Source organism: Papaver somniferum, chromosome 4 (genome assembly GCF_003573695.1).
Source record: "Papaver somniferum cultivar HN1 chromosome 4, ASM357369v1, whole genome shotgun sequence".
NCBI lineage: Eukaryota > Viridiplantae > Streptophyta > Magnoliopsida > Ranunculales > Papaveraceae > Papaver > Papaver somniferum.
The window spans coordinates 5,563,224-5,588,750 of NC_039361.1; the positions used below are offsets into that span (position 1 = coordinate 5,563,224).

At 36.2% G+C, this 25,527-nt stretch overlaps 1 protein-coding gene across 1 annotated transcript; it reads left to right on the plus strand.

Moving 5' to 3' along the window:
• The first annotated feature begins 1,241 nt into the window (after positions 1-1,241).
• LOC113271870 lies at positions 1,242-3,614 on the plus strand. The gene is made up of 2 exons (XM_026521793.1): positions 1,242-1,582; positions 1,787-3,614. Exons 1-2 carry the CDS (start codon positions 1,242-1,244, stop codon positions 3,612-3,614), a joined length of 2,169 nt encoding a protein of 722 aa, XP_026377578.1.
• The last annotated feature ends 21,913 nt before the right edge of the window (positions 3,615-25,527 follow it).

Below are 25,527 nucleotides of genomic sequence, written 5' to 3' on the forward strand. Positions count from 1 at the left end.
TCTAAAAATGAGTTGATCAACAATGAAATCATACGAGAAGTGTAGTGTAGGATCATATGAGGAGTGTAGTGTAGGATTTCCTGTAACTACACTGTTTTTGGTGTTGGATTGATGTACTGGTACATGCATCACGTGCTTGGAAATTGTGATAGAAAACAATGCAAAAATGCTCCCCGGACCGGTATCCATGCCGAAGAAACATATTATGAAGAGTTTTCCAGAGGGTGTTTGGACACCAGCCCGGAAACTAAGTGCTTCTGCTTTTTGGGAGACTCAAGAACAAACTCGTTTGTATTAAGTTATTCCTTTTTTCTAGAGATCTTGTTAAAATTACACAAGTAAACAAGGGATCTTCTTAGCTCTACATCACTTTAGACGTTGTATACGGCCATGCAATATAAGTCGTAATAGATATAAAAACACCTAGTTGAGCTAAAGCATCACATGACTTCCTTTATTCACTAATCCCTTCAATATAATGCAGATTGTAGATCTCCTTCTCACGAGGTAAAGTTTCCCTGTCGGACTTGATCTGAATATACTTTTTAGTTTCCTCCCACATCTCACCAATTTGTTGTAATCCATTTTGAGGCTAGAATTTGTTTTCGTCTTGTAGTGTACATGAAATGATGTAAATGCTACGCAGCTACGGCATAAGAAATTGCTATTTATAATTCTATATGGTCTGTGTTTGCATGGTAAAAGCATGAGATAAAGCGAACATGTTGGGACTTGAAAAGGGAATGATTGGGGCGTATACTTGGAGTTAATAGGCAGGACGATCCGTTATTATGCAGGCTGGATAGGGCGTTGATTTGTACGGGGTTTGATGACAAGTTTCATTATATTACTCAAACAGCGTTGATCCGAACCGTATCTGACCACAATGCTTTACTTCTGGATTTAAACCCTACAACAAAATCTCATTCTTCTTTTAAGATTGAGAATCACTGGCGGGAACATCCATATTTTATTAATCTGGTGGAGATGTGGTGGAACTCTATGGTTTTGTGGGTGCTCCTGGGTATATTCTTTTCAAGAAGTTGCAGAACCTGAAATTTTTTATCAAATGTTGGAGCAGAGCTACGTTTGGGTGTGTCAGAAAGGAAGAAGAGGAACTGAAGAAGAAGATAGGTACTTTGAACTTGATGGAGGAGTCTCCAGTTTTAACTTCGAATCAACTGGGAGAAAGAGCTGAGCTGCTACAGACTTTGAACAAGGTAAAGTGCACCAGGGCTAGAATGGCGTACCAAAGGGCGAAAGTCAAGGGTTTTAAAGATGGAGATAACAATACTCAATATTTTCATAAGATTGCGAGTGGAAAAAGGAAGCGGAATTGCATCACGAATCTGGAGTTGAATGGCGTTGATGTTTTTAATCAAGAAGTTATAAAAAAAGAAATTCATGATTACTACACAGGTTTGTTTACTGCAAACTCACCTGTTAACCCTTCTTTTGATAGTTTGGAATTCAGGTCTTTAGACTCGGTGCAACAGAGTTGGCTGGAGAGGATGTTTGAGGAAGAAGAGGTGGTTAAAGCCATAAAGCTGTGTGGAGCAAACAAGGCTCCAGGGCCGGATGGGTACAATTTAGAGTTCTTCAAAGTCTGTTGAGAAGTTCTGAAAAAGGATGTGTTGGTGGCGTTAAATGAATTTCACTCCACGGGGATTCTCGACACAAGACTGAATGTTTCTTTCTTGAAACTTATCCCAAAGAAAGAGGACTATGCAACGGTGAGATATTTTCGGCCTCTGAGTTTGATAAGTAGTTTTTATAAAATTCTTAGTAAACTACTTGCCAAGAGATTGAAAGTAGTAATCCCAGGATTAATTTCCAATACTCAAGGTGCGTTTATCAAAGATAGGCAGATTCTTGACGGTATTTTGATTGCTAATGAGTTAGTTGATAGTAGACTTCGACAACAAAATCCGGGTGTTATGTGTAAAATTGATATGCAGAAAGCCTTCGACAATGTTAGCTGGTCAGCTCTTTTCAGTATTTTGGCGAATAATGGTTTTGGGATGAAGTGGATACGGTGGATGAAGTGGTGTGTGACGGATGCTCAATTTTTAATTCTTGTCAATGGCGATGCAACCCAGTTGATTAAACCTTCGAAAGGAATCCGTCAGGGCGACCCCTTATCTCCGTTTCTTTTCGTTTTGGTTGTTGAGGTCTTATCGTTGCTCATCAACAAAGCAGTAGCTCAGGGAAAGTTGAAAGTCTTTTGTGTCAAAGAGGGAGGAACAACAATGACTCATTTACAATTTGTGGATGATACTGCTATATTTTTAGACGCTTCTAATGAGGAGGTGAGAAGACTTCTAGTGATTCTTGTTATTTTTGAGATTTTGACAGGGCTTCGTCTAAATCTTGAGAAAAGCACAATGGTGAGCATCGGCGCAGATCATCTGGTGAACGGGTTAGCGTTTGAATTGGGTTGCAGGGTGGAAGCCTTACCCATTATACACTTAGGTATACCAATTGGGTCGAATCGAAGAAACGATATTATCTGGGAGATCATCATTCAAAGGATGCAGAAGAAACTTGCACCTTGGAAAAGAAGATTTTTGAACAAAGCTGGTAGGGTTGTCTTGATTAGAAGCTCACTTGAGAGATTGGCTGTGTATTTAATGTCTCTACATCACCTTCCTGTATCTGTTGAGAAGAGATTAAACACTATTATGCGTCGCTTTCTTTGGGGAGAAGATGAGGAGAAGAAGAAGATGAGTTGGGTCTCTTTCAAGCGTGTTTGTAAGCCTAAGAGGAAGGGAGGGTTGGGTATTCGTAATCTAAGACTGTTTAACAAAACTTTGTTAGCTAAGTGGCATATTAGGTTTTGCAAAGAGAAGACGGCGCTCTGGAGGAAGATAGTTTGTGAGAAAATAAGTGAGGAAGAGGAGTGTTTACTGCCTTTGCAAGCATCAATCCCGGTAAAAAGGAGTATGTGGCTGGATATTCTTAGAGAAAACAAAGTTTTCAATGAAGCGGTGAAGATTCAGATAAGGAATGGGCTTTCAGTAGGATTCTGGCAGGATCATTGGTGCGGTAATATATGTTTTAGGGATAAATACCCAAGATTATACAAGATCAGTTCTCAAAAGACGAACATGGTAGGTCAACTGTATGATAATGATTGTGTATTTCAATTCAGAAGAATATTAAATCCGGCTGAAAGTATCGACCTTCTGGAGTTGAAGTTTGATTTGAGGGAGGTTACATTAACTCATGATGGAGATGATTGTCTAGAGAGTTCTGTTTCAGTGAAATCTATTTACGCAACCTTAACTGACGCTGATCCTGACTGGGAAGGGGATCGTATTCTTTCAAACAACAATGTGCCGCCAAAAGTTCAATTTCTTTGTTGGGGTGCGCTTCATAATTCGATTCCAACAAGGCATATGTTACAACAGAGACGTGTAGTCATTCAATCGAACGGTTGTCTTTTTTGTAGCACGGAGGTGGAAACCATGGAGCATTTATTCCTGCACTGCGAGGAGATAGTTAAGTTATGGCATTATTTCTTGGGGTCTGTGAAGGTGAATTGGGTTATGCCTCATAAGTTTGAAGCTTTGATGCACAGTTGGAGATTGATAGGGCGAAATCAAGGTTATTGATGGTGTGGAAGCTGCTGCCTTTCGCTCTGTGTTGGGAGGTTTGGAACGAACGTAATAGAAGAGTTCATGGAGGCAGACCTAAAACAAACTACGAACTGGAAATTGCTATAAAATAGTCTATTCACCTGTGGAGTTCTAACACAGACGTTTTCAATGGTTTCACTGCAACACAGATTTTGCAGCATTGGGAGGATATGGTTACATTGGAGTAGCTTTTGTTTTTTAGCTCTTCAGAATGTCTTCTGACCATGTATATAAACCCTGTACATATCTCTTTTTTTCTTAATATATCCTTTCCCATTCAAAAAAAATGGAATGATTGGACTGGAGTGCCCATTTTTGCCGACGGACGGAGGGTCCGAAAGAAGGAGTTTCTTTTATGGCCATTTTTTTTTGTAAAATGAATAGTAAATGTAAGTAAATGTTCAATCCGATAAAATTGATTAGTAAAGCATTCCGTGTAGCCTTTCTTTTTATTTTGATACTTTTTCACTAGATAAAGTTGTACCTCCCCTTTAATCCAATTAATATAATTATTTAAATATGGCTTTTGCTCGAACAATTGAAAGTATCACTTTTCTGAAACGGGAAAGTATCACTTTTTCTGAAACAGAACGAATGTATCATTTTTTTCTGAAACGGGGGGAAAGTATCTTTTTTTCTGAAACGGGATGAAAGTATCATTTTTTCTGAAACGGGACGAAAGTATCATTTTTTATGAAACAGAGCGAAAATATCGCTTTTTCTAAAACGCGTCAAAAGTATCACTTTTTTTGAAGAGGTGGGAAGTATCACTTTTTCTGAAATGGGGCGAAAGTATCAGTCTATCTGAACAGGGAGAAAGTATCACTTTTTCTGTAACGAGGAGAACATATCACTTTTTCTGAAACAGGGAAGTATCACTTTTTCTGAAACGGGCGAAAATATCACTTTTTCTGAAACGGGGCGAAAGTATCACTTTTCCTGAAACAGGGAGAAAGTACCACTTTTTCTGAAACGGGACGAAAATATCACTTTTTCTGAAACAGAACGAAAGTATCGCTTTTTGTGAAACGGGACAAAAATAATCACAGAAAAATCCCATTTTTCTTCGGTCGACCTCCCACCGTGGGAATGGTTATACTAATACTATCTAGAAAAGTTACTTTGTTGATTTGCTAAGAATCCAACATCAATATATACAGGTTTTGTTGATACTTCAAGTTAAACAGGTGTTATAGTTCGATTAATGGAAAATAATCGACCTTTTGACATTTTTGTTATCCATCTGACTGGACCATATGTCAGACTGGACTTAATGCTTCACTTCTGTATCAAATGTTTCTTAGGACTCTATGATTTCTCAAACTTAATTGAGTTTAATATCGGGTGATATGTATTCCTCTAGTTCTTGATCCATTTTTCAATTTCCGCCAACATCTCAATAATTATCCTAATCCACCGATACTACGGTATTTGGATGATATATCTCTGTATATAATATGTTGTGTTCATGCTAGCTAAAAGCATGGATGATATATCTCTGTGTATAATGTGATGTGTTCATGCTAGCTAAAAGTATCAGACATGATATTCCCATGCTGAACCTTACCAATGGAATGAGGCAATGAGCTTACACGGCAGTGCTCACACTTTTAGAGATGCATGTTCATTGTTTTAAGCCTATTTCCATGTACAAGGTTAAAAATACCTGTTTGACATATCAGGTGGTATGGAAAATGAGTTGCGTCATTATGGAAAAATCACACAGCGACAGAGTTTCAATCGACCGTTATTATCAACAGTGCTGACGATATTATGAATATTGCTGGCGTCATCAAACCCATCGCGTGCTTTACATAATATCACCAGAGATATTATGATTATCGATTAGTAGTTATTCTGCAACGGTTATTTCCCCATGTTGGTTCCTATATATACGCCTTGTACCTATCCAAATTAATCACACCTAATTCTACATATATTTCATCAATTTCTCTATCTGTATTCTGAATTTTAAATTTCATAATCATCAATGGCGAGATCCAATAAAGAGAGGAATGTTCTTATGAATCGGTTTAGATTACAAGAAGAAATGCATCAAAGGAGGTTGCAAGAACTTGAAGATGAGGAAGCTGAAGATAATAAACTAATCGACACTCTGATGCTCGTACATACGGGGAAAATACCTAGAGTTCCAGAGGTACAAGAAGTATTCTCAAGAAGATATATGTTTCGAGGGAGGGAATTTTACCACCATAAGATGATGCATGATTATTTTCTTCCAATTATGCGTACTCTGATCAAGATTTCCAACGTTGATTCTACATGCCTCGGCATCTGGTGAAAAAGATTATTGAAGAGCTTTGTCGAGTAGATCTCAATTTAATTATCAGTTTGATGCACTAAATATTAGAGGTCATAGTCCTGAACAAAAAGTTACTACGACTTTAAGGATTCTAGGTTATGGTAAACCAGCGGATGCGAACGGTAATTACCTTCGTATGGGAAAAAAAACTTCATTCACTTACCTTTCATTGTTTTGCCTGGTAATTAATAATTAATCATTTTCGTCCCACATATTTACGAAAACCAACCGAGGAAGATGTTATCCAAATATTGAGGGAGAATGAGGATAAGGGATATTCCCAGGAATGATGTGTAGTCTTGGTTGTATGCATTTGATATACCAAGGATGCCATGTTTATTGGGCCGGTCAATATAAGGGTCATTATCCGAAACCAAACGTTATCCTTGAAAATGGTGCTTCTTGTGATTGTTGGATATGGCGCGTTTTTTTTTTTTTTTTTGGTTTCTGGGGTCACAAAATGATATTAATGTTTTGCACAAGTCGCATCTATTTGAAGATCTGAAGTATGGAGTTTGTCCACAAGTATGTTTCATGATCAATGACCATCAGTACACCCATGGGTATTATCTTGCGGATGATATCTACCAAAAATGGTCAACCTTTGTTCAATGTACCGTGTGCCCCCTGCTGGTGCATTGGGCTATTCATACCGATTTTAACAAACGCCAAATGGCGTTGAGGAAGGATGTGGAACACGCTTTTGGAATTTTGAAGAGGAAGTTTGCCATCGTTTGTGAGTCATACAGTGGGTTAAGTCCTCGTGAAATGCACAAGACTATGTTCACTTGCATAATTTTCCATAACATGTAATTCAGGAAATCCGTCGCGATAAAGTAACATATGGCACCACTACCATACATACTAATTATTTATTTATTTTTATCGGTAAAATAAAGAAATTTTATAAATACGAAGGAAAACAAGGACGAGATGCCCGACTTACAACAAACCAGGAAAAGACCCAAAAAATACAAGGATAACAAGAAACCGTAACAAAACATAACCACAACCAACTAGAAACATAAAGAGTGAACTAAAAATGTTACAAAATAGATAAAGCAAATGTAATTAATGTTAATAAAAAACAACTATTCCCCATCTACTTATGAAATTGACTGGAGAGACACGCTTGAACAACTCTTACTTAAACCATAACCCTAAAAAAACTTTGACCTTATCTATGACATGATCTTCAGTTGAGCTTATATTTTGAAAACCTTTCAGATTTCTTTACCTGCAAATCACCCGAACTATTGTTGTTGGGACAACCTTCCAAACTAAATGTTAGAGCATAGCTCGGTTGAACCCACCAAGCGTTGGTATGTCAATTTTGGTTGTCATATTTTAGTGAGCCAAAAATCATTTAAAGAGTCGCTTGATTATGTACTAGAGTCAACTTCATATAGGTTAGCTTGAAAGTATAAGGATATGAGACATTACAAGTATTACGAATACTTGAAGAAGTAGAGAACTAAGGAGCTACAACGACAACATGATCCTTCCACTTGAGATTAGTGATATTTTACTTGAATTATTTCATTCTCTAATGTATCTTTCAAGTCGTGCATATTATTGTTAGAGCATAGCTCAGTCAACCTCGCATGCGTTGTTATCTCAAGCATGTTTGTCAATGTTAGTGATCAAAACTATGAGTCTTGGTTTCTAGCCTACATAGCTAAGTCTCAGACTAGGATAGGAAAAGTGTAGTTAAGCTCAAGGACTTCATGATGTTTCATCATACAACGACGAAGATCTATACAAGGAACCGTGGAACTTCATCAACAAAAAGGTATGTGGAGACTTGAACTTATCTATCACTCTGAATTCTATCTATTCTATCTCCTACTTCTTATGAGACAAAAGTCGTATTCTATATAGACTAGATCATACACACTTGACATTTCGAGCTGAGCATTCATTGCTTATCTTTTATCTCGAAATCGTGTGTTGGTAAAGCATTTCGCTTTAATCAAGTTTATCTTCACCTAGTGGCGTCATGAAAAGTTTCAATCACTTTGAGAATTTCTCCGACGCGAATCGGTTAATAACGGCTATATAGCGTCCTCTGAGAATGTCTCAATGATTGAAATGAGAGTTTAGATTTACATAACCATGTATTCCTTGAACCGAAGTTTTTGAACTTTGTTGATCAAGAGAAATCGAGAGGATTGTGGAATTGGATTGCCAAGTCCGCGAACCCAGTCCGAAGACTCAGTCCGCGAACTGTCGGAAGTTCTCGACCGAGAATTTCTGCTGGATTTTCCAAAACTCGTTTGTGTGTTTAGTCCGCGAACTGGCGGACGTTCTCTTTCCGAGAATTTCTGCTGAGTTTGGAAAACTCAACCGATTAACTTAAGTCTGCGAACTTGTTTGTGAACATAATAGGTTATGATCTAAAGACGTGCTATGAACAAGAAACATTAAATTACTAAGGAATGCTTTATGCAAACCGTGGCTATAATATTCATGATATGATTCATTCGAACCGAATCATCTTTGTTTCAATTGTGTCTTGTGTAGTTACATAAGATCTCATAGCAGTTGAACAACTCTTTATCTAGTTCATTTGAGTCAATTGAACTAGTTATGGTGAAGAAGAACAAGGTTAATATGAAATGCTCATATGGTTGACCTTTTGGGTTACTATGTTGAACCAACATACACGTACACGTTTGGGCATGGTTTTTCACGAACCCAGTAAACGTTTACCCAAGTGTGTGTGACAAGCTAAGTTTTCGATCTAACGGTTGAGAAATATTAGCTTGAATCTAAATCAGGTTTTCATCTAACGGTGAATAAGGATTGCTTTGTAACTAAGGCAAAACCCTTATTTGAAGGCTATATAAAGGAGACATCTATCATTGAGCAAACCTAATCCCCACACGTCTGTGTGCTACTAGTGCGCTCGCTAGAGTCGATCTCCATTAACCTTTGATTTTCTTCTCTAAAATCAGGTTAACGACTTAAAGACTTCATTGGGATTTTGAAGCCAGACCGATACTACTTTATCGTAGTTGTGTGATATGATCTTGCATTCTTATATCATACGAGTACAATCGATTGATTGGCTTAAGGTCATGAGAGTTCTCCGATAGGAAAGATAAAGAAGTCACAAACATCTTCGTCTCTCTGTTTGTGATTCCTCGACAATCTGCTTGTGTAGTCAGGAAGGATTGTAGAGAGGTGATTGATTAATCTAGGCTGTTCTTCGGGAATATAAGACCGGATTATTAATTGGTTCATGTTCACCTTGATTTTATATCTTAAGACGGAATAAAACCTAGGGTTTATCTGTGGCAGACAGATTTATCCTTTGATAGACTTTTCTGTGTGAGGCAGATTTGTTTATTATCAAGTCTGTGATTTTGGGTTACAACAACTCTTGGTTGTGGGTGAGATCATCTAAGAGAATCAAGTGCGCAGTATCCTTCTGGGATCAGAGGCGTAGGAGTACAACTTTACCTTGTATTAGTGGGATATTGATAGGGGTTCAACTGTAGTCCAGTACGCAGTTAGTTTGCAGTAGGCTAGTGTCTGTAGCGGGTTAACACAATGTGTATTCAATATGTACTAGGTCCCGGGGTTTTTCTGCATTTGTGGTTTCCTCGTTAACAAAATTTCTGGTGTCTGTGTTATTTCTTTTCCGCATTATATTTGTTATATAATTGAAATAATACAGGTTGTGCGTTCGTGATCATCAATTGAAAATCCAACCTTTGGTTGTTGATTGATATTGATTGATCCTTGGACATTGGTCTTTGGTACCGTCCAAGTTATTCCTTGTATTTGATAAAGACTCGCTACTGATTTTAGCTTGAGTAGAAATCAAATCAAGAGGGAGAGATATTAACTCTTTGAGATACTTTTATCTAGATTGAGTCTGACTGTCTAGTTGATTCTCTAGCAAAGTATTTCGGAGTTAGTCCATATAGATTTCTAAGTGAAATATTGGATGGTGTTGTTAGACCCCCGCTTTTTCAATTGGTATCAGAGCAGGCAAACACGTTAAAGACCTCATAAGTCTGTGTTTGTGGCAATCTGAGTCTGTGGACATAATATCATACGCATACTAAAATGCCTCCTAAAGCTTTCAACTTTGTGAAGTGTCTCCGAAATACCTCAAAGGGTCACTCCTTAGATGATTCTTCTGAATCCCGAGGTAGGAAGACTGTTCCATCCTGTGTTGGTCATTCTTCCTCCAATGAGACTTTGGACATAATGGAAAAAGCTGAAAAGGAGCTCACCAAAATTTCAAATAAATTCTACAGAGTCTGTTGATCTCAAAGATCATGTACAACTCATGGATGAATTTGAAAAGTCTATTGATCGAGAACAAGTACTCTACAACATTATATGGTCATTCTCTATGGAAATTGAAAAACTTCTTCAAGAAAACAATATACAGCGTGAAAAGATTTGTGATCTTGAAAAGCTGGTCAAAGAAGGATCAATTAGAGAAAGTTGTTTGATCAAGACACATTCATCCGATCTAGACAGACTTCGTGTTGAGAAGGAGAAACTTGAAGCATTGCTTGTCTTAGCCCATGGACAGTGCAAATCCTTGGAAAAGGAAAACTATGTTTTAAAGAAAAATTCTTCTGCGGAAACTAATTCTCATGAGTTACCGTACAAAATGAAATTTTCTCCAAGAGAAGATTGTGTCAAGAAAAGTTTTCATAACTTACAATCTTCTCTGGTGCCTATGAAGTTTAAACAAGTACCAGTTGTTGCTTCTCCTCCACGAATATGTACCTTCTGTGGAAAAGGAAATCACTATGTTATCCATTGTTTTTCTAGAAAAAAACGTGTTTCTGAACTTCACAAGTTGCTTCTTTCTACTGTCAATGGAGTAAATAGTCGGACGACTACTACAGTGAAGGTCCCTTTCACAAGAAACCAGGCATCTTATAAAATGATCTCTCTCCTAGAAATCATCACAGGACATTTGTAGATTCTCGTGCTACCAATGAAAGTATGTCCTGTGCTTATAAGAATGAATCTGATAAATTTAAGTCTAGTGTGTGGAGACGAATTTCGGAAAATCCCCTAGAACCTATTTCTAGAGGTCCTAGACTTTGTTATCAGAAAGGTTTCTCTCCTGTGATTCCTAGAAGAACTTCGAGACGCACCCTATTTCTTGGAAGCTGCGGTGAAAGGACAAGAAGTGCTGAGAAAAGATATCCTTGAGGAAATTACAGCTACTCTCTCAGAACCTATGGTGAGACTATGTCTCCCTCTGCTACCTAACAGCAGAATGGTCTATCCTTGTGTCTAACTTGAGAGATGCTCAAGTATTGTGTTATATTTTCTCTAGATTGTACATCCCTTGTTGTAATGATCTTCTCTAGTCTCTTTTTTTTTTTTGTCACTTTGATCTTTTGATGGTGGACGTTTTGGATGCTGCAAGATATCTCTATTTAGGGACATTTGTTTTGTCAGCCCACGAACGCTCGTATCTCCTCAAGGAAATTTAGGGTTTCTAGCCAGTGTATTCACGAACATATATAAATCTTATATGTGGTTCATTTTTTCTTCAGAAATGAGTTCTATGGAAACTGTTCCCAAAGAAAAAGTTAACCCTATGGTTGAGGATGATCTCAAAGGATGTGATTCTGGTCAAGAGTTTATACGGAAGAAGATGCTTGAAAGAAAAGAGTATAACTCTTGGATTTGTGAATATGTCAAGGATCTTATTCGTGTTCAGAATGAAGTTAAGAACGAACTGGCTAACCTTCAATTGCAGATAAACCAGCTTATTGATGGACAGGCGAAAATCCTTGGTACTCAGAATATCTTGATCAGAAATCAGAAGAATGTTATCCTTGACTGTGCAAAGGCTCGTCATGATGCTCGCACTATTGATCGAATAGTCAACGTTCTAAATTTTTAACATGGTGTCTCTATGGTCAACATGGTCAAGAATATCAGTGACACCTACTTTGATGGACCATTTCAGAGGTATGAAATCATCAAGGAAAACTAAGTTTGTTTAGATGCCTAGTATTCTTCTTTTTGGATTAGTTGGAAGAATAACTAGTGCTTTGAATAGCGATGATTGTGACTACACATATCTATTTTTGTTTTCATCTTCTTATGTTGTTTTTTAGGTTTATTAGTATTAAATTCTAAAAATATTTGGAGGATGATGTTATTGCAGTATTTTAATGGTTTGATATATTGTAATATTTTTATCGGATATGTATTGTTTGCGTCCGTGAACTTGAAGGTCCCATATTGCGGTCAAAAGTAAAGTCGTTCATGAATTAGTATTCGTATTGATAAAAGGACGAATGTACTTTTGACAAATAGAAAAGTTATGCCTATGCAGTCATGTATTTGATGGAAAATAGGATAAAATCTTTTGTTTGATAAGGATAAAGTCTATTATATCGTTATGATGAATAGAATAAATCCTTGTATGTTATCCACGGTATTGATATTCATTGATCCATTTTATTATGTTTTACCGTGAAGGCTCCATTGTGTGTCTTATGTTGAGAATGATACAACTAAGTCGATTCTTCTTATTGGCTTGTTGGTTGTTCCATAAGATGTTATATGTTGAGCATTAGGAACTAAATTAATCAACTAGTTTGGTTATTTAGTTTGTATTCCATAAGTTTTCTTTCTTATGTTGAGAACATGTAAAGGTTGTCATTTTCTATGACGAACTTAGTCGGGGTTCCATAAGTTCTCTTATGTTGAGCCCAAAATAATTGAATTGATTACTTCGGTGATTAGTTTGGTTATTTGTATTCCAATTGGATTAATTATAGGTTCTCTTGTAATTAGTCTAGTTGAATTTTCATATATTCCACAAATTCTTGTGTTGAGTATATGAACGGCTATACTAATCATGTTCTATTGGTTAATGTAGTCGTATATTCCGTAAGGTTTCCTTATGTTGAGTATGTGAACGATTAAGTTATTCGTCTCCGTATGATTACCTTAGTCGTAGCTCCGTAATTTTACTTATGTTGAGCACCTTCAATTAAATTGATCACTTTTGTGGTTTGATTTAGTAGCGTATTCCAATTAAATTAATGATGGGTTTACTTGTGGTTAATTTGGTTGAGTTTTGGATATAGAAAATCATTCTCATGGTTTTTGGTATCCAAATAAAAAATCCTTCTCTTCTTTCGAAATTAAGGTCGCTCTTGTTGTTCTTTCGGGAATGACATTAAATGGGACAGAGTTCTTTTGAAATTGTGCTTAATGGTAATATCTTGCGGGGAGTGCGGCTCTAGAATTTTATAGGGGTTATCTTATATCTTAAAACTCCTTGATGAATGCATTTAGCTTCGGATTTATGGTTGCATCTAAATTAAGTTGGTATGTATGTTTTCTTTTAGTATATGAAATGTCTCTTGTGGAAATTTCATTATGATCCCGTTTTTGTACCTTTGCCAATTTTATTGAGAAAAAGTGGGAGAAATTTTGTAGTTCACACTGGTTTTCGGATCATTGTGTAAGGGGGAGTGCTTTCCATGATCGAGATGGAGTATTGACTAAGGGGGAGTGATACATATCACCGTAGTATTATTGTTAAAGTCGTGATAAAATTAGACTTTGATGTTACATAATAGTACCATGACATTGTATAATAACGATCGAGAATCTCGATTTCTCTCAATGTTATAGCTACGGATCTTCAATAACGGTGATGCTAAACTTACAACCTTTGGGATCATTGGAGTACTTGGAAGGACGAAGATTTCAGGGAACGTTGAAGATTAGACTATGGAATAGGAGCCACTAAAGTTTATCTTTTTTGTATTTTATATGTATTAATAGTTTTGTCATTAAAATTGACAAAGGGGGAGATTGTTAGAGCATAGCTCGGTCAACCTCGCATGCGTTGCTATCTCAAGCATGTTTGTCAATGTTAGTGATCAAAACTATGAGTCTTGATTTCTAGCCTACATAGCTAAGTCTCAGACTAGGATAGGAAAAGTGTAGTTAAGATCAAGGACTTCATGGCGTTTCATCATACAACGACTAAGATCTATACAAGGAACCGTGGAACTTCATCAACAAAAAGGTATGTGGAGACTTGAACTTATCTATCACTCAAAAGTCTATATATTCTATCTCCTACTTCTTATGAGACAAAAGTCGTATTCTATATAGACTACATCATACGCACTTGACATTTCGAGCTGAGAATTCATTGCTTATATTTTTTCTCGAAATCGTGTGTTGGTAAAGAGTTTCACTTTGATCAAGTTTATCTTCACCTAGTGACGAAAGTCATGAAAAGTTTCAATCACTTTGAGAATTTCTCTGACGTGAATCAGTCTGTGAATAACGACTACATATCATCCTCTGAGAATGTCTCAATGATTGAAATGAGAGTTTAGATTTACATAACCATGTATTCCTTGAACCGAAGTTTTCGAACTTTGTTGATCAAGAGAAATCGGGAGGATTGTGGAATTGGCTTGCCAAGTCCGCGAACCCAGTCCGCAGACTCAGTCCGCGAACTGTCGGAAGTTCTCGACCGAGTATTTCTGATGGATTTTCCAAAATTCGTTTGTGTGCTTAGTCCACGAACTCAGTCCGCGAACGCAGTCCGCGAACTAGCGGAAGTTCTCTTTCCGAGAATTTCTGCTGAGTTTGGAAAACTTAACCGATTAACTTAAGTCCGCGAACTTGTTTGTGAACTTAATAGGTTATGATCTAAAGATGTGCTCTGAACAAGAAACATTAAATTACTAAGGAATGCTTTATGCAAACCGTAGCTATAATGTTCATGAGCCGATTCAATCGAATCGAATCATCTTTGTTTCAATTGTGTCTTGTGTAGTTACATAAGATCTCATAGCAATTGAACAACTCTTTAACTAGTTCATTTGAGTCAATTGAACTAGTTATGGTGAAGAAGAACAAGGTTAATATGAAATTCTCATATGGTTGACCTTTTGGGTTAGTATATTGAACCAACATACACGTACACGTTTGGGCATGGTTTTTCACGAACCCAGTAAACGTTTACCCAAGCGTATGTGACAAGCTATGTTTTTGATCTAACGGCTGAGAAATATTAGATTGAATCTAAATCAGGTTTTCATCTAACGGTGAATAAGGATTGCTTTGTAACTAAGGCAAAACCCTGATTTGAAGGCTATATAAAGGAGACATCTAGCATTGAGCAAACCTAATCCCCACACGTCTGTGTGCTACTAGTGCGCTCGCTAGAGTCGATCTCCATTAACCTTTGATTTTCTTCTCTAAAATCAGGTTAATGACTTAAAGAATTCATTGGGATTGTGAAGCCATACCAATACTACTTTATCGTAGTTGTGTGATCTGATCTTGCATCTTCTATCGTACGAGTACAATCGATTGATTGGATTGAGATCGTGAGAGTTCTCCGATATGCAAGATAAAGAAGTCACAAACATCTTCGTCTCACTTTCCTCGACAATCTTCTTGTGTAGTCAGGAAGGATTGTAGAGAGGTGATTGATTAATCTAGGCTGTTCTTCGGGAATATAAGACCGGATTATCATTTGGTTCATGTTCACCTTGATTTTATATCTTCAGACGGAATAAAACCTAGGGTTTATCTGTGAGAGACAAATTTATCCTTTGCTAGACTTTTCTGTGTGAGGAAGATTTGTTTATTATCAAGTCTGTGATTTTGGGTTACAACAACTCTTGGTTGTGGGTGAGATCATCTAAGGGAATCAAGTGCGCAGTATCCTGCTGGGATCAGAGGCGTAGGAGTACAAATGTACCTTGTATTAGTGGGATATTGATAGGGGTTCAACTATAGTCCAGTCTGAAGTTAGTTTGCAGTAGGCTAGTGTCTGTAGCGGCTTAATACAGTGTGTATCCAATATGGACTAGGTCCAGGGGTTTTTATGCATTTGTGGTTTCCTCGTTAACAAAATTTCTGGTGTCTGTGTTATTTCTTTTCCGCGTTATATTTTTTATATAATTGAAATAATACAGTTTGTGTGTTCGTGATCATCAATTGGAAATCCAACCTTTGGTTGTTGATTGATATTGATTGATCCTTGGACATTGGTCTTTGGTACCGTCCAAGTTATTCCTTGTATTTGATAAAGACTCTCTATTGATTTTAGCTAGAGTAGAAATCAAATCAAGAGAGAAAGATATTAACTCCTTGAGATACTTTTATCTAGATTGAGTCTGACTGTCCAAAGTATTTCAGAGTTAGTCCATACAGATTTCTAAGCGAAATATTGGGTAGTGTTGATAGACCCCCGCTTTTTCAAAAAACATAACTGCGAAGCATGAATGATTATACTCTAGTTAGACATAGTATTAAGGAATAAGGGTGCACACGGTATGGTTCGGATCGGTTCTTGCCGAGGCCGAGTACCTGTACCTCCCTAGTCTCGGTTCTTAGTTTTTGGACCGGTACCTGTACCTTGTTCCTCGGTTCCGGTATCTTTCGGTTCAAGTACGGTACCAGGGACGGTTCTGGTACCAGTCGGTACTTATTCTTCCTTTCGCATATATCATCGTAACATACATCCTTCCGTAAGTTTCCCAATCCCATATTCAACTCTGAACATATATTCTTCTTTTCAACCTTGATATTTACAGAGTGGTCGCATTGTTTCTCGATCTTAGGTGTGTGAAAATAAATAAACAGAGTTTGATACATGTAGACATGTCATTATCGAAATCACATAAACAATTAGAAGTTGGTAAAGAAGTTCTACTGACTTTTGAACTAAATAATGAGATACAAAACATTAACTAAGTATTTGGACTAACTCCAATTATTCATCCTTCATCTATCCTAGTTATCCTTTGCGTTACCAGTTACTACAACCTTCAACTAGTTTTGGAAAAAACAAGAAATGAATTATCTACGGACTCTATATGATTACAATATCTGATAAGACACTCTATAAAACATAATCAAGGGTCTATTTTACTTGGATACAAAGAGAAACCGCGAACGCAATGGAAAAATTGGTCCAAGCGGGACATGAATAGGACAATTTATAAAACATAATCCAGGGTCTATTTTATTCGGTACAAACATGACGGGACAGTGCGGGACATGAATAGGACCGTGTACCTGTACCCCTTGGAGGCCGGTTCTCAGTTTTGGAACCGGTACCTGTACCCCCTTCCTCGATTCGGTACAAAACCAGGTATGGTTCCACCGGTTCCGGCACAGTCCGGTTTTTTGGCTCGGTTCCTGTGCACCCTTATTAAGGAATACAATACGAGGTTTATTGCTTAACCGTTAAAATTTGTGTACAACACATCGACATAATCGTTTGAATGCTGTTGTGATTACGGATGGGTATGAGGTGAAGATTTCATCTTAGGAAACAATGTTTTACATTCGTATAAAGGAAGTAAATTCATGAACTAGTTACGTGAATCGAAAGGGAAATCGCGAAGCTTATTGATATCGTTATTCATTGCATATCTATTGAATTACCAATATGTGTGATTAGTATAATCGCTCATGACTTGTTTATGTTCTTGGTAAAACTATTCATAAGGCCTGACTTTTGTATTGGTATGACTTTTGTTAGTGAAACGGAACTTAAGTAATCACCTGAGATGGTATGATCGATTTGTTGTAATTGGTATGACCATCTCTAAGCAAAGGGGAACCGATTCTAGTAAAAGGTGCAACCAAAAAGGGGAATCGATCCTTGTAAGAGGCGCATCAAGTTTCTAGATATTGGGAACCGATCCTATGAACATGTGCAACACGTTTTTAGATATTGGGAACCGATCCTATAAACATGTGCAACAAATACAAGTTAGATTCCATATATATGTGGGAACCGATCCTAGTACCTAGTCAACCGAATTTTTGGAAGCTAGTGTGACTAAATCCAGTACCCACATGGAGGTAGAACCAAAACTAGTTTTGGTAGAACCGTGAAACCCATGTTTGGTGATTGAATATTCTTAATCAATCACATAGTTCTTGAAAGCCAGATGAACCAATTCTAAACTTGTTTGGAAGTGTGGCAAATCGGTTCAAGATTGTAAGTATGAAAGAGGACTTAAAAAGTTAAGATGTTGACATACTTTGAACATGTGCAGTAACGCTTATCTTTTATTGTTAAAAGATATTCCTTAATATCTAAAGAAAAAAATCCCGGATCAAAAAATAAACTTAGAATCTTTGAATTAAGGTTTTTAATTTTATTTTTGGAAAATGAAAATTAGTAATGTGCATTTACTAGTTGGAGATTTTCTAGGAGATTTTTGGTCAATGTTTGGACAAAGCATTTCCAAGAATTATGGAACCCGAATTTGGAAATATATTGCATATCTTGAGAGTATTTTCGGTTTTGGAAATTTCTTGGTGTCCAAACTTCCTTGGTCTATAAATATCAAAGTTTGCATTTCGAGCAAACTAATCCTCAGAGCCAGCAAAACTACCTAGTTGTGTTGTTTTTGGTGGGACCGCCTATTCGGAGAGGAAAGTAACCTAATTAAGTAAAATCTCTTACGGCCGCTAGGTTTAAAGACTTCTTTGTGATTGAGAAGCTCTATTAGTACCGTTGGTGGGAAACTAGATAATTACGATTTATTATTAGTTTTCGATGGATTTGATTGACTAACGGTTGTTGAACTTTGATTGCACCTAGTTTTTTATGCTTGAGAATCTTCTCTTCTGATATAAGATTCACTCAAACTAGATCGAAGTTTCGACGGGGATCTTTAGACTGTTTGTAGATCTAAAGACGTCTTGTGATAATCCAGTGCTAACAGACTCCAATCTGTGCGTGACTGATCACAAGAGATTCAAGTTGATTGTGTGTAGGTGTTTATTGAGGATCTAAGAAGATTTGAAGACGAAGAAGATTTCTGATTTGAGTTCATAATTTTTGGTGTGCACAATACTTGTTTCGATTAAAGATGATCCAACTATAATCAGTTTATCCTTGTGGTAGACAGTGTTTTAAGAACCGGAACGGACCGGCCGGTTCAACCGATAAACCAGTGAACCAGTAAAAGAAAATGGTTGGTTTATCATAGACCCACTAACATGTTAAAAAACCTAGAAACGCAGTCAAACTGGACGGTCTAACCAGTAAATCAGCTGACCCTACTGGGTTTTCATCCGGTTCACCCGTTATGTTTTCCATCGAGAATTTACACAAGGTGAACAGATCTTCTTCTATCAGTTTCCCAAATCTAATTCTTCGCTAGTCCAAGATTATTGTTGTGGTTTCATTTTCTCTTGAGATGTTCTTGAAATTGAAAGAAGAATCATGCTAGGAAGAATCATATTCACTATGCATCATGCATCAGATTCTTTCGATTATCATCATCAATTTGAAACCAAATTAATAGATCTTGTCGTAATAAAATAATAATACATGCTTCGAAGAATAGATCCATTATGCTGCTACTCAACCAATACAAAGATGTTGAACGAATGAAGAATGATACAAAGAAGGTTGCACATCTTAGCTTCTCCTATTACTTTTTCCAGAGAGAGAAAGAGGGACGTGGAAAAAAACATAAGGGGAAAAGATTTAGTAGATTTAGTTTGAATGGTGTGAATTCAATATGTAATTTTCTGTTCACGTCCTTGCCTTATCTATGTATATACCAAGTACCAACTACTACCACCTAACATTAGATATTGTGGGGAAAAAATGGTAATAATATATGTACTATATTAAAAAAGATTATTATATATGTAATCCAATGAACCACTGGTTAAACCATTGGTTAAACCATTTGACCCAGACCCAGTAGTTTTACTGGTTTGATGTCCGGTTCGGTTCTTAAAACATTGGTGGTAGATTGGATTGATTAGTTGAGTAGATCGGCATCAATACAATTATTTGTGATTCAAAGTATTGATTCCAAAATCTTGAAAATTACTTTGGTAGTTGTTATTAGATAGATCTAGGACCTGATAAAGGAGTTTATTGGGATAAACGGAAGAGCCTTTTGTCGAAATCACATCACTTGGTTGAAAAGAGTTGTTACCAAACAGATTCGTTGTTCCTTTACTGTTTGGAATACGAACTAAAGGAATTGTTCCAAGTACGTGACTTATTACAAGTTGGAGGCGTGGGATTACAGGCGGAACTAGGTGAACTATAGGTTTAGTTGCTTGGTCTCAACTATACGAAGTTGGTTTGATTTTGTATAGTGACTTAATCCCGGGAGTATTCAATTTTGGACAAGGTCCCGTGGTTCTTCTGCATTTGCGGTTCCCTCGTTAACAAAATCTTGCCGTGTCTTTTACTTTTCTATTTCCGCAATTATAATTGTTTTTATTGTAATTAGAAGTAAAATACACAAACGTTAATTCCTATTTACTTGATAGTAATGCTATTGTGTTTGGTTAAGTCTGAAACTTTTATCAAGTAAACATACTTCGCTGTTGTATTGTCTCGATCTCGTATCCATAGACGATCACAGGAAGTATGAACCTATTAGTTGTATTGTCTCGACTCAGTCCATAGACAATCACTTTTGGAGAAAAGACTTATAGGTGGAAAAGTTCTAGAATGAGGTATATTTGGGTACCCTCGTATTTTCAATTGGTATCAGAGTAGGAAAACACGAAAAGATCTAACAATCTACGTTTGGTGCGATCCAACCTATAAGAAATTGAATTCATTTCCGATTCAGTTAACGTTATGCAAGAGTATGAATACTCAAAAGTTGAAGATGTTACCACTTTGTTAACTAATGATCCAGGAGTTGCGAAAAAAATTATGTCGTTCTCTGATGGAAAAAAGGATGCTGATAAAGAGTTGGTAAAACTTCTAAAGCCTATAAAATATCTGTCTTCTAAAGTGCTGCTATTAAAGACAGAGTCAAATCTTCTTAAGAATGAGATCACAAATAAAGACATTCAACTGAATATCCTAGCCAAAGAGAATATGGATCTCACTGTCAAGTTAGAATCTATTGGTAAATCTCTTACTCATGATAAAGAGACACGTCATATGACTCTGACTAATGATGTTGTTGTGATTTCTTCTGATGCTGAGGAAACTAAAAGTCCTTGCTCTAATTTTACAGAGTGATAAACCGGTTTAGTCACATCTGAAACAGATCAAGATGACGGTAGTTTGCTTAACTACATCGAGTCATAAGAGGATAAGAAACCATCTTTTAGATCTACTGATGATCAAGAGAAATCTTGTGCAAAGGAAACTTTGAACCGATTCCGTGAAAGTGATCTTAAGGAATACAACTTTCAGTCACTTGATAAGAAATTTATACTTCTTCAACATACGGTGGTAAAAATACTGAAAGAAGTTTCTTGTCTTAAAAAACTGAAAGACCATTCCTCAGTAGAAATACAAATTATACCACTACCCGATAAGATCAACTCAAAAGAGTCAGAGGAAAGAATTGATAATCGCTTCTGGAAGAAAGTTCCTCCTCATCCATATCGACACAATTCTTGTTTTGATGAAGAACGACTCCAGAAGAAAGGGAAAGAAAGAATCTCTGCCAAAGGAAACAATCAGGAATTTCCCATAATTGTTTCAGACAATCATGCTGATATGCATCTCATTGATAGAATTAAGAGAGATTTATCCATATCTGAAAATTCACACATTAGTGCTTCTTCTCCACATGATCATATCTCGAGAGTTAGAAAAGATCATTATTCGGAGAGAAAATATTTTGAACAGAAATTCCCAAGGAGAAACATGAATTATGGTTCAGATACTCGTTGTAAGCTAGAAAAAGCTTAATCCGATACAACTTAGTTGTATCGAAATTGGGCACTCTCATCCCCATCCGTGCTCCTAATTATGGATGAGAAAAGAAAAATAAAACGAAAGCACATTTGTTTTATGTGTAGTTGCTTATCAGAAATTTCCGTGACATTTTATGGATTACTGCGAATCCATGTCTGTCTAAAAAGGTGTTCATGTTTATCATGATAATCCAAAAATAGGTTTTATTTAGAATTTTCGAATTTTAATAAACCTCTCAGCATGAGAAGTTCGGACAAAGGAAACATAATATATTTATGTGATATTTTCGGTCCGATAGTTATCTCTTCTTAAAGGGAAACTATCTCTTGCATGTATTATTGAAACCCTGATCAATCCTTATTTATATAACCGAGCATGCCTCCAATAACTCGCAGTGTGACAAAGGCTAATAAGGATGAAGCTCAAAAGGTTAAAGATTGTCAAGGAATCAATACAGAGAGGAAGAAGAAAAACATATCAAAAATCATGTCTGATTATGATTTTGATAGTTTAGTTGGATCACAAGATGTGTCATGTTTGTTGGCTTACAACCTACAATATCCAACCAAAACCAAGTAGATTCGTTCTGATAGTATGATTGACTATATCCAAGGTTTTGAAGAACTAAGAACCAATCTCATAATACCGGCTCGAAATCAGGATTGGCTCAAAGATAAGATTGAGGAAACAAAAGCTGATATTGCTAATATGAAGGTTCAAGTTGAAAAACTTGAGAAACAAGAAGTGGTTGCATACAAGTCTCTGGAGACATGCTTCAAAATATTGAACACTGAAGAAACCTCAGTGAACAACAAGAGCACCACTAGAGATTAAGTTATATGCTGTAATACTTAATCCAAGAAAATAAACATCAATTTTTGATTTCTTTCAATATATAATTGTATCAGGTCTATTATGATTAAAACTATCTTATTATGAATAAAATTATTTAGTTTATAATTTTTCTTGTGATAGTTTATGATTACATAGCATGTACTTGAATGCTTTATCTTATTGCTATGTATGTGTATGGGATGTTTGATTTCGGTTTCATGACCTTAATATTCGATCTCATATGTTGCGAACCCTTATGGTTTGGATGACTTTTTGGTTTAGCAGGATTAAGTTCTATCCCATGTTGGTAGGCTTTAATAAAGAATCATGAGAGGTCCTGATTGAAACAATATGTGCAAAAGTCACAATATGTTGAATCGTTTGGTTTAGCGTAAAAACATATGTGTTTCGGGGTTTTCAACTTTTGATGGCGATAGTTAAAAACCGGTTTTCAACCTTTCTCTGGTAAAGGTTGGTTGTTGTTATTCTTTTGTTTTTCACAAGGATGACAACATAATGATATTTCGGTATCAATTCTCCCTGGAAAGAAGATGCAAACATATTGGAGAAGAGGATGCAAAATTTGAGAAAAACTATTGTTATCTTGATTTATTGTTTGGTATCAATCGTTTAGGCTTACAAAATTTTGGTGCAATTGCGGTGCTTTAATTTCTATGTTGTTTCAATTGCTTCTGGTTGATGAGATGAATAATTATGCAAGTTGATTTATTTGGTTTGTATGAATTGTTTATGGCTTAACGAAAGAAAAGGTTTTCGGGATGAATTGTTTAGTACAATTCAATTACGGATAAGAGAAACAAAGTTAATTCTGATCTTAGTTAGACTTACCAAAGTGGAGGTTTCGGTTATTCAAGTATAATAGAATCCCTTAGCAAGAAATGCTAGTTAACTAACCTAGTACTCGTCTTGTTTAAAAGTGAAAGGTCTAAGTTATATGGATAATTGAACCTGATGAGAAAAATAGAGTTGTCTTTATTTTGGTCTTATCGAACAAGTGATTGTATTTTTACAATCGGTTTAGCAAATGAACTAAGGTGCTTAGTCGATTTTTGGTTTTCTAAACTATTAGGGAAAATTGCTTCGTGCAATTGTTTCCTTGGTAACATATCAAAACAAAATTACTTTGTTGTTTCGGTTTTGATATTGGTTATCATAAATGGTGTGTGGAATCCTCGTGCTTAACTCTATAGGTTTGCAAGTCTTGTGAGATTTGTAAGATCCTTTCGGTTTGTCCTTTATTTGTTCGTACCTTTGTCATTTTGTGACAAATAGGGGGAGAAATATATGGAGTAAACAAGTGATATTGGTATAGATTTATATTGATTGGTATCACTAAGGGAAAGGACATTGGTGCTTAAACGTTTATCTAACGAAAGAGTAAAGCATAGACTAAGGGTGAGTAGCATATCATATGATACTTGTAGTTATATGGACTACAAAGGAATAACAAAGACGTGCGGATTGAAAAAATCTACCTATCTTACCTTTAGGGAGGGGAGTATTAGCTTTGTTATTATAATGTCAACAACGACATTTATGGATTGAATGTATAAAGGTTATTGTGCTGTTGAATTTGGGAATCAAGCGTATGTTTAATGAATCCTTGTAATTTGTTTATCCATATGATGTAAGAGTTTTGTCACTAAAATTGACAAAGAGGGAAATTGTTAGAGCATAGCTCGGTTGAACCCACCAAGCGTTGGTATGTCAAGTTTGATTGTCATATTTTAGTGAGCCAAAACTCATTTAAAAAGTCGCTTGATTATATACTAGAGTCAACTTCGTATAGGTTAGCTTGGAAGTATTAGGATATGAGACATTACAAGTATTACGAAGACTTGAAGAAGTGAAGAAGTAAGGAGCTACAACGACAACATCATCCTTCCACTTGAGGCTAGTGATATTTGACTTGAACTGTTTCATTCTCTAATGCATCTTTCAAGTCGTGCATATTGAAAACATAATTGCGAAGCATGAATGATAATACTCTAGTTAAACATAGTATTAAGGAATACAATACGAGGTTTATTGCTTAACCGTTACACTTTGTATATAAGACATTGACATAATTGTTTGAATGCTATTGTGATGATGTATAGGTATGAGGTGAATATTTCATCCTAGGAAACAATGTTTTACATTCGTATAAAGAAAGTAAATTCATGAACTTGTTTCGTGAATCGAAAGGGAAATCACTAGGCTTATTGGTATCTTTATTCATTGCATATGTATTAAATTACCAATATGTGTCATTAGTATATAACCGCTCATGACTTTTTTATGTTCTTGGTAAAACAATTCATAAGGCCTTACTTTTGTATTGATATGACTTTTATTTGTGAAATCGATCTTAAGTAATCACCTGAGATGGTATGATCGATTTGTTGTAATTGGTATGACCAACTCTAGGCAAAGGGGAACTGATCCTAAGTAAGAGGTGCAACCGATCACAAAGGGGAATCGATCCTTGTAAGAGGTTTAACAATTTTATGGATACTGGGAACCGATCCTATGAACATGTTCAACAAATACAAGTTAGATACCATATATATGTGGGAACCGATCCTAGTAACTAGTCAACCGAATTTTTGGAAGGCTAGTGTGACTAAATCCAGTACCCACATGGAGGTATAACCGAAACTAGTTTTGGTAGAACCGTGAACCCATGTTTGGTGATTGAGTATTCTTGATAAATCACATAGTTCTTGAAAGCCAGATGAACCAATTCTAAACTTGTTTGGAAGTGTGGAAAATCGGTTTCAAGATTGTAAGTATGAAAGAGGACTTACAAAGTAAAGATGTCGATATACTTTGAACATGTGCAATAACGCTTATCTTTTATTGTTCAAAGATATTCCTTAATAGATAAAGGAAAAAATCCCGAATCGAAAAATAAAATGAGAATCTTTTAATTAAGGTTTTTAATTTTATTTTTGGAAAATGAAAATTAGTAATGTGCGTTTACTAGTTGGAGATTTTCTAAGAGATCTTCGGTCAATGTTTGGACA

What these genes read in the sequence shown, in the direction of transcription:
- LOC113271870 (XM_026521793.1), top strand. Translation starts at nt 1,242, where the DNA reads ATGGCGTACCAAAGGGCGAAAGTCAAGGGTTTTAAAGATGGAGATAAC. An exon ending in AAGGCTCCAGGGCCGGATGG is followed by an intron (nt 1,583 to 1,786) that starts GTACAATTTAGA and finishes TAAAATTCTTAG; the next exon opens with TAAACTACTTGCCAAGAGAT.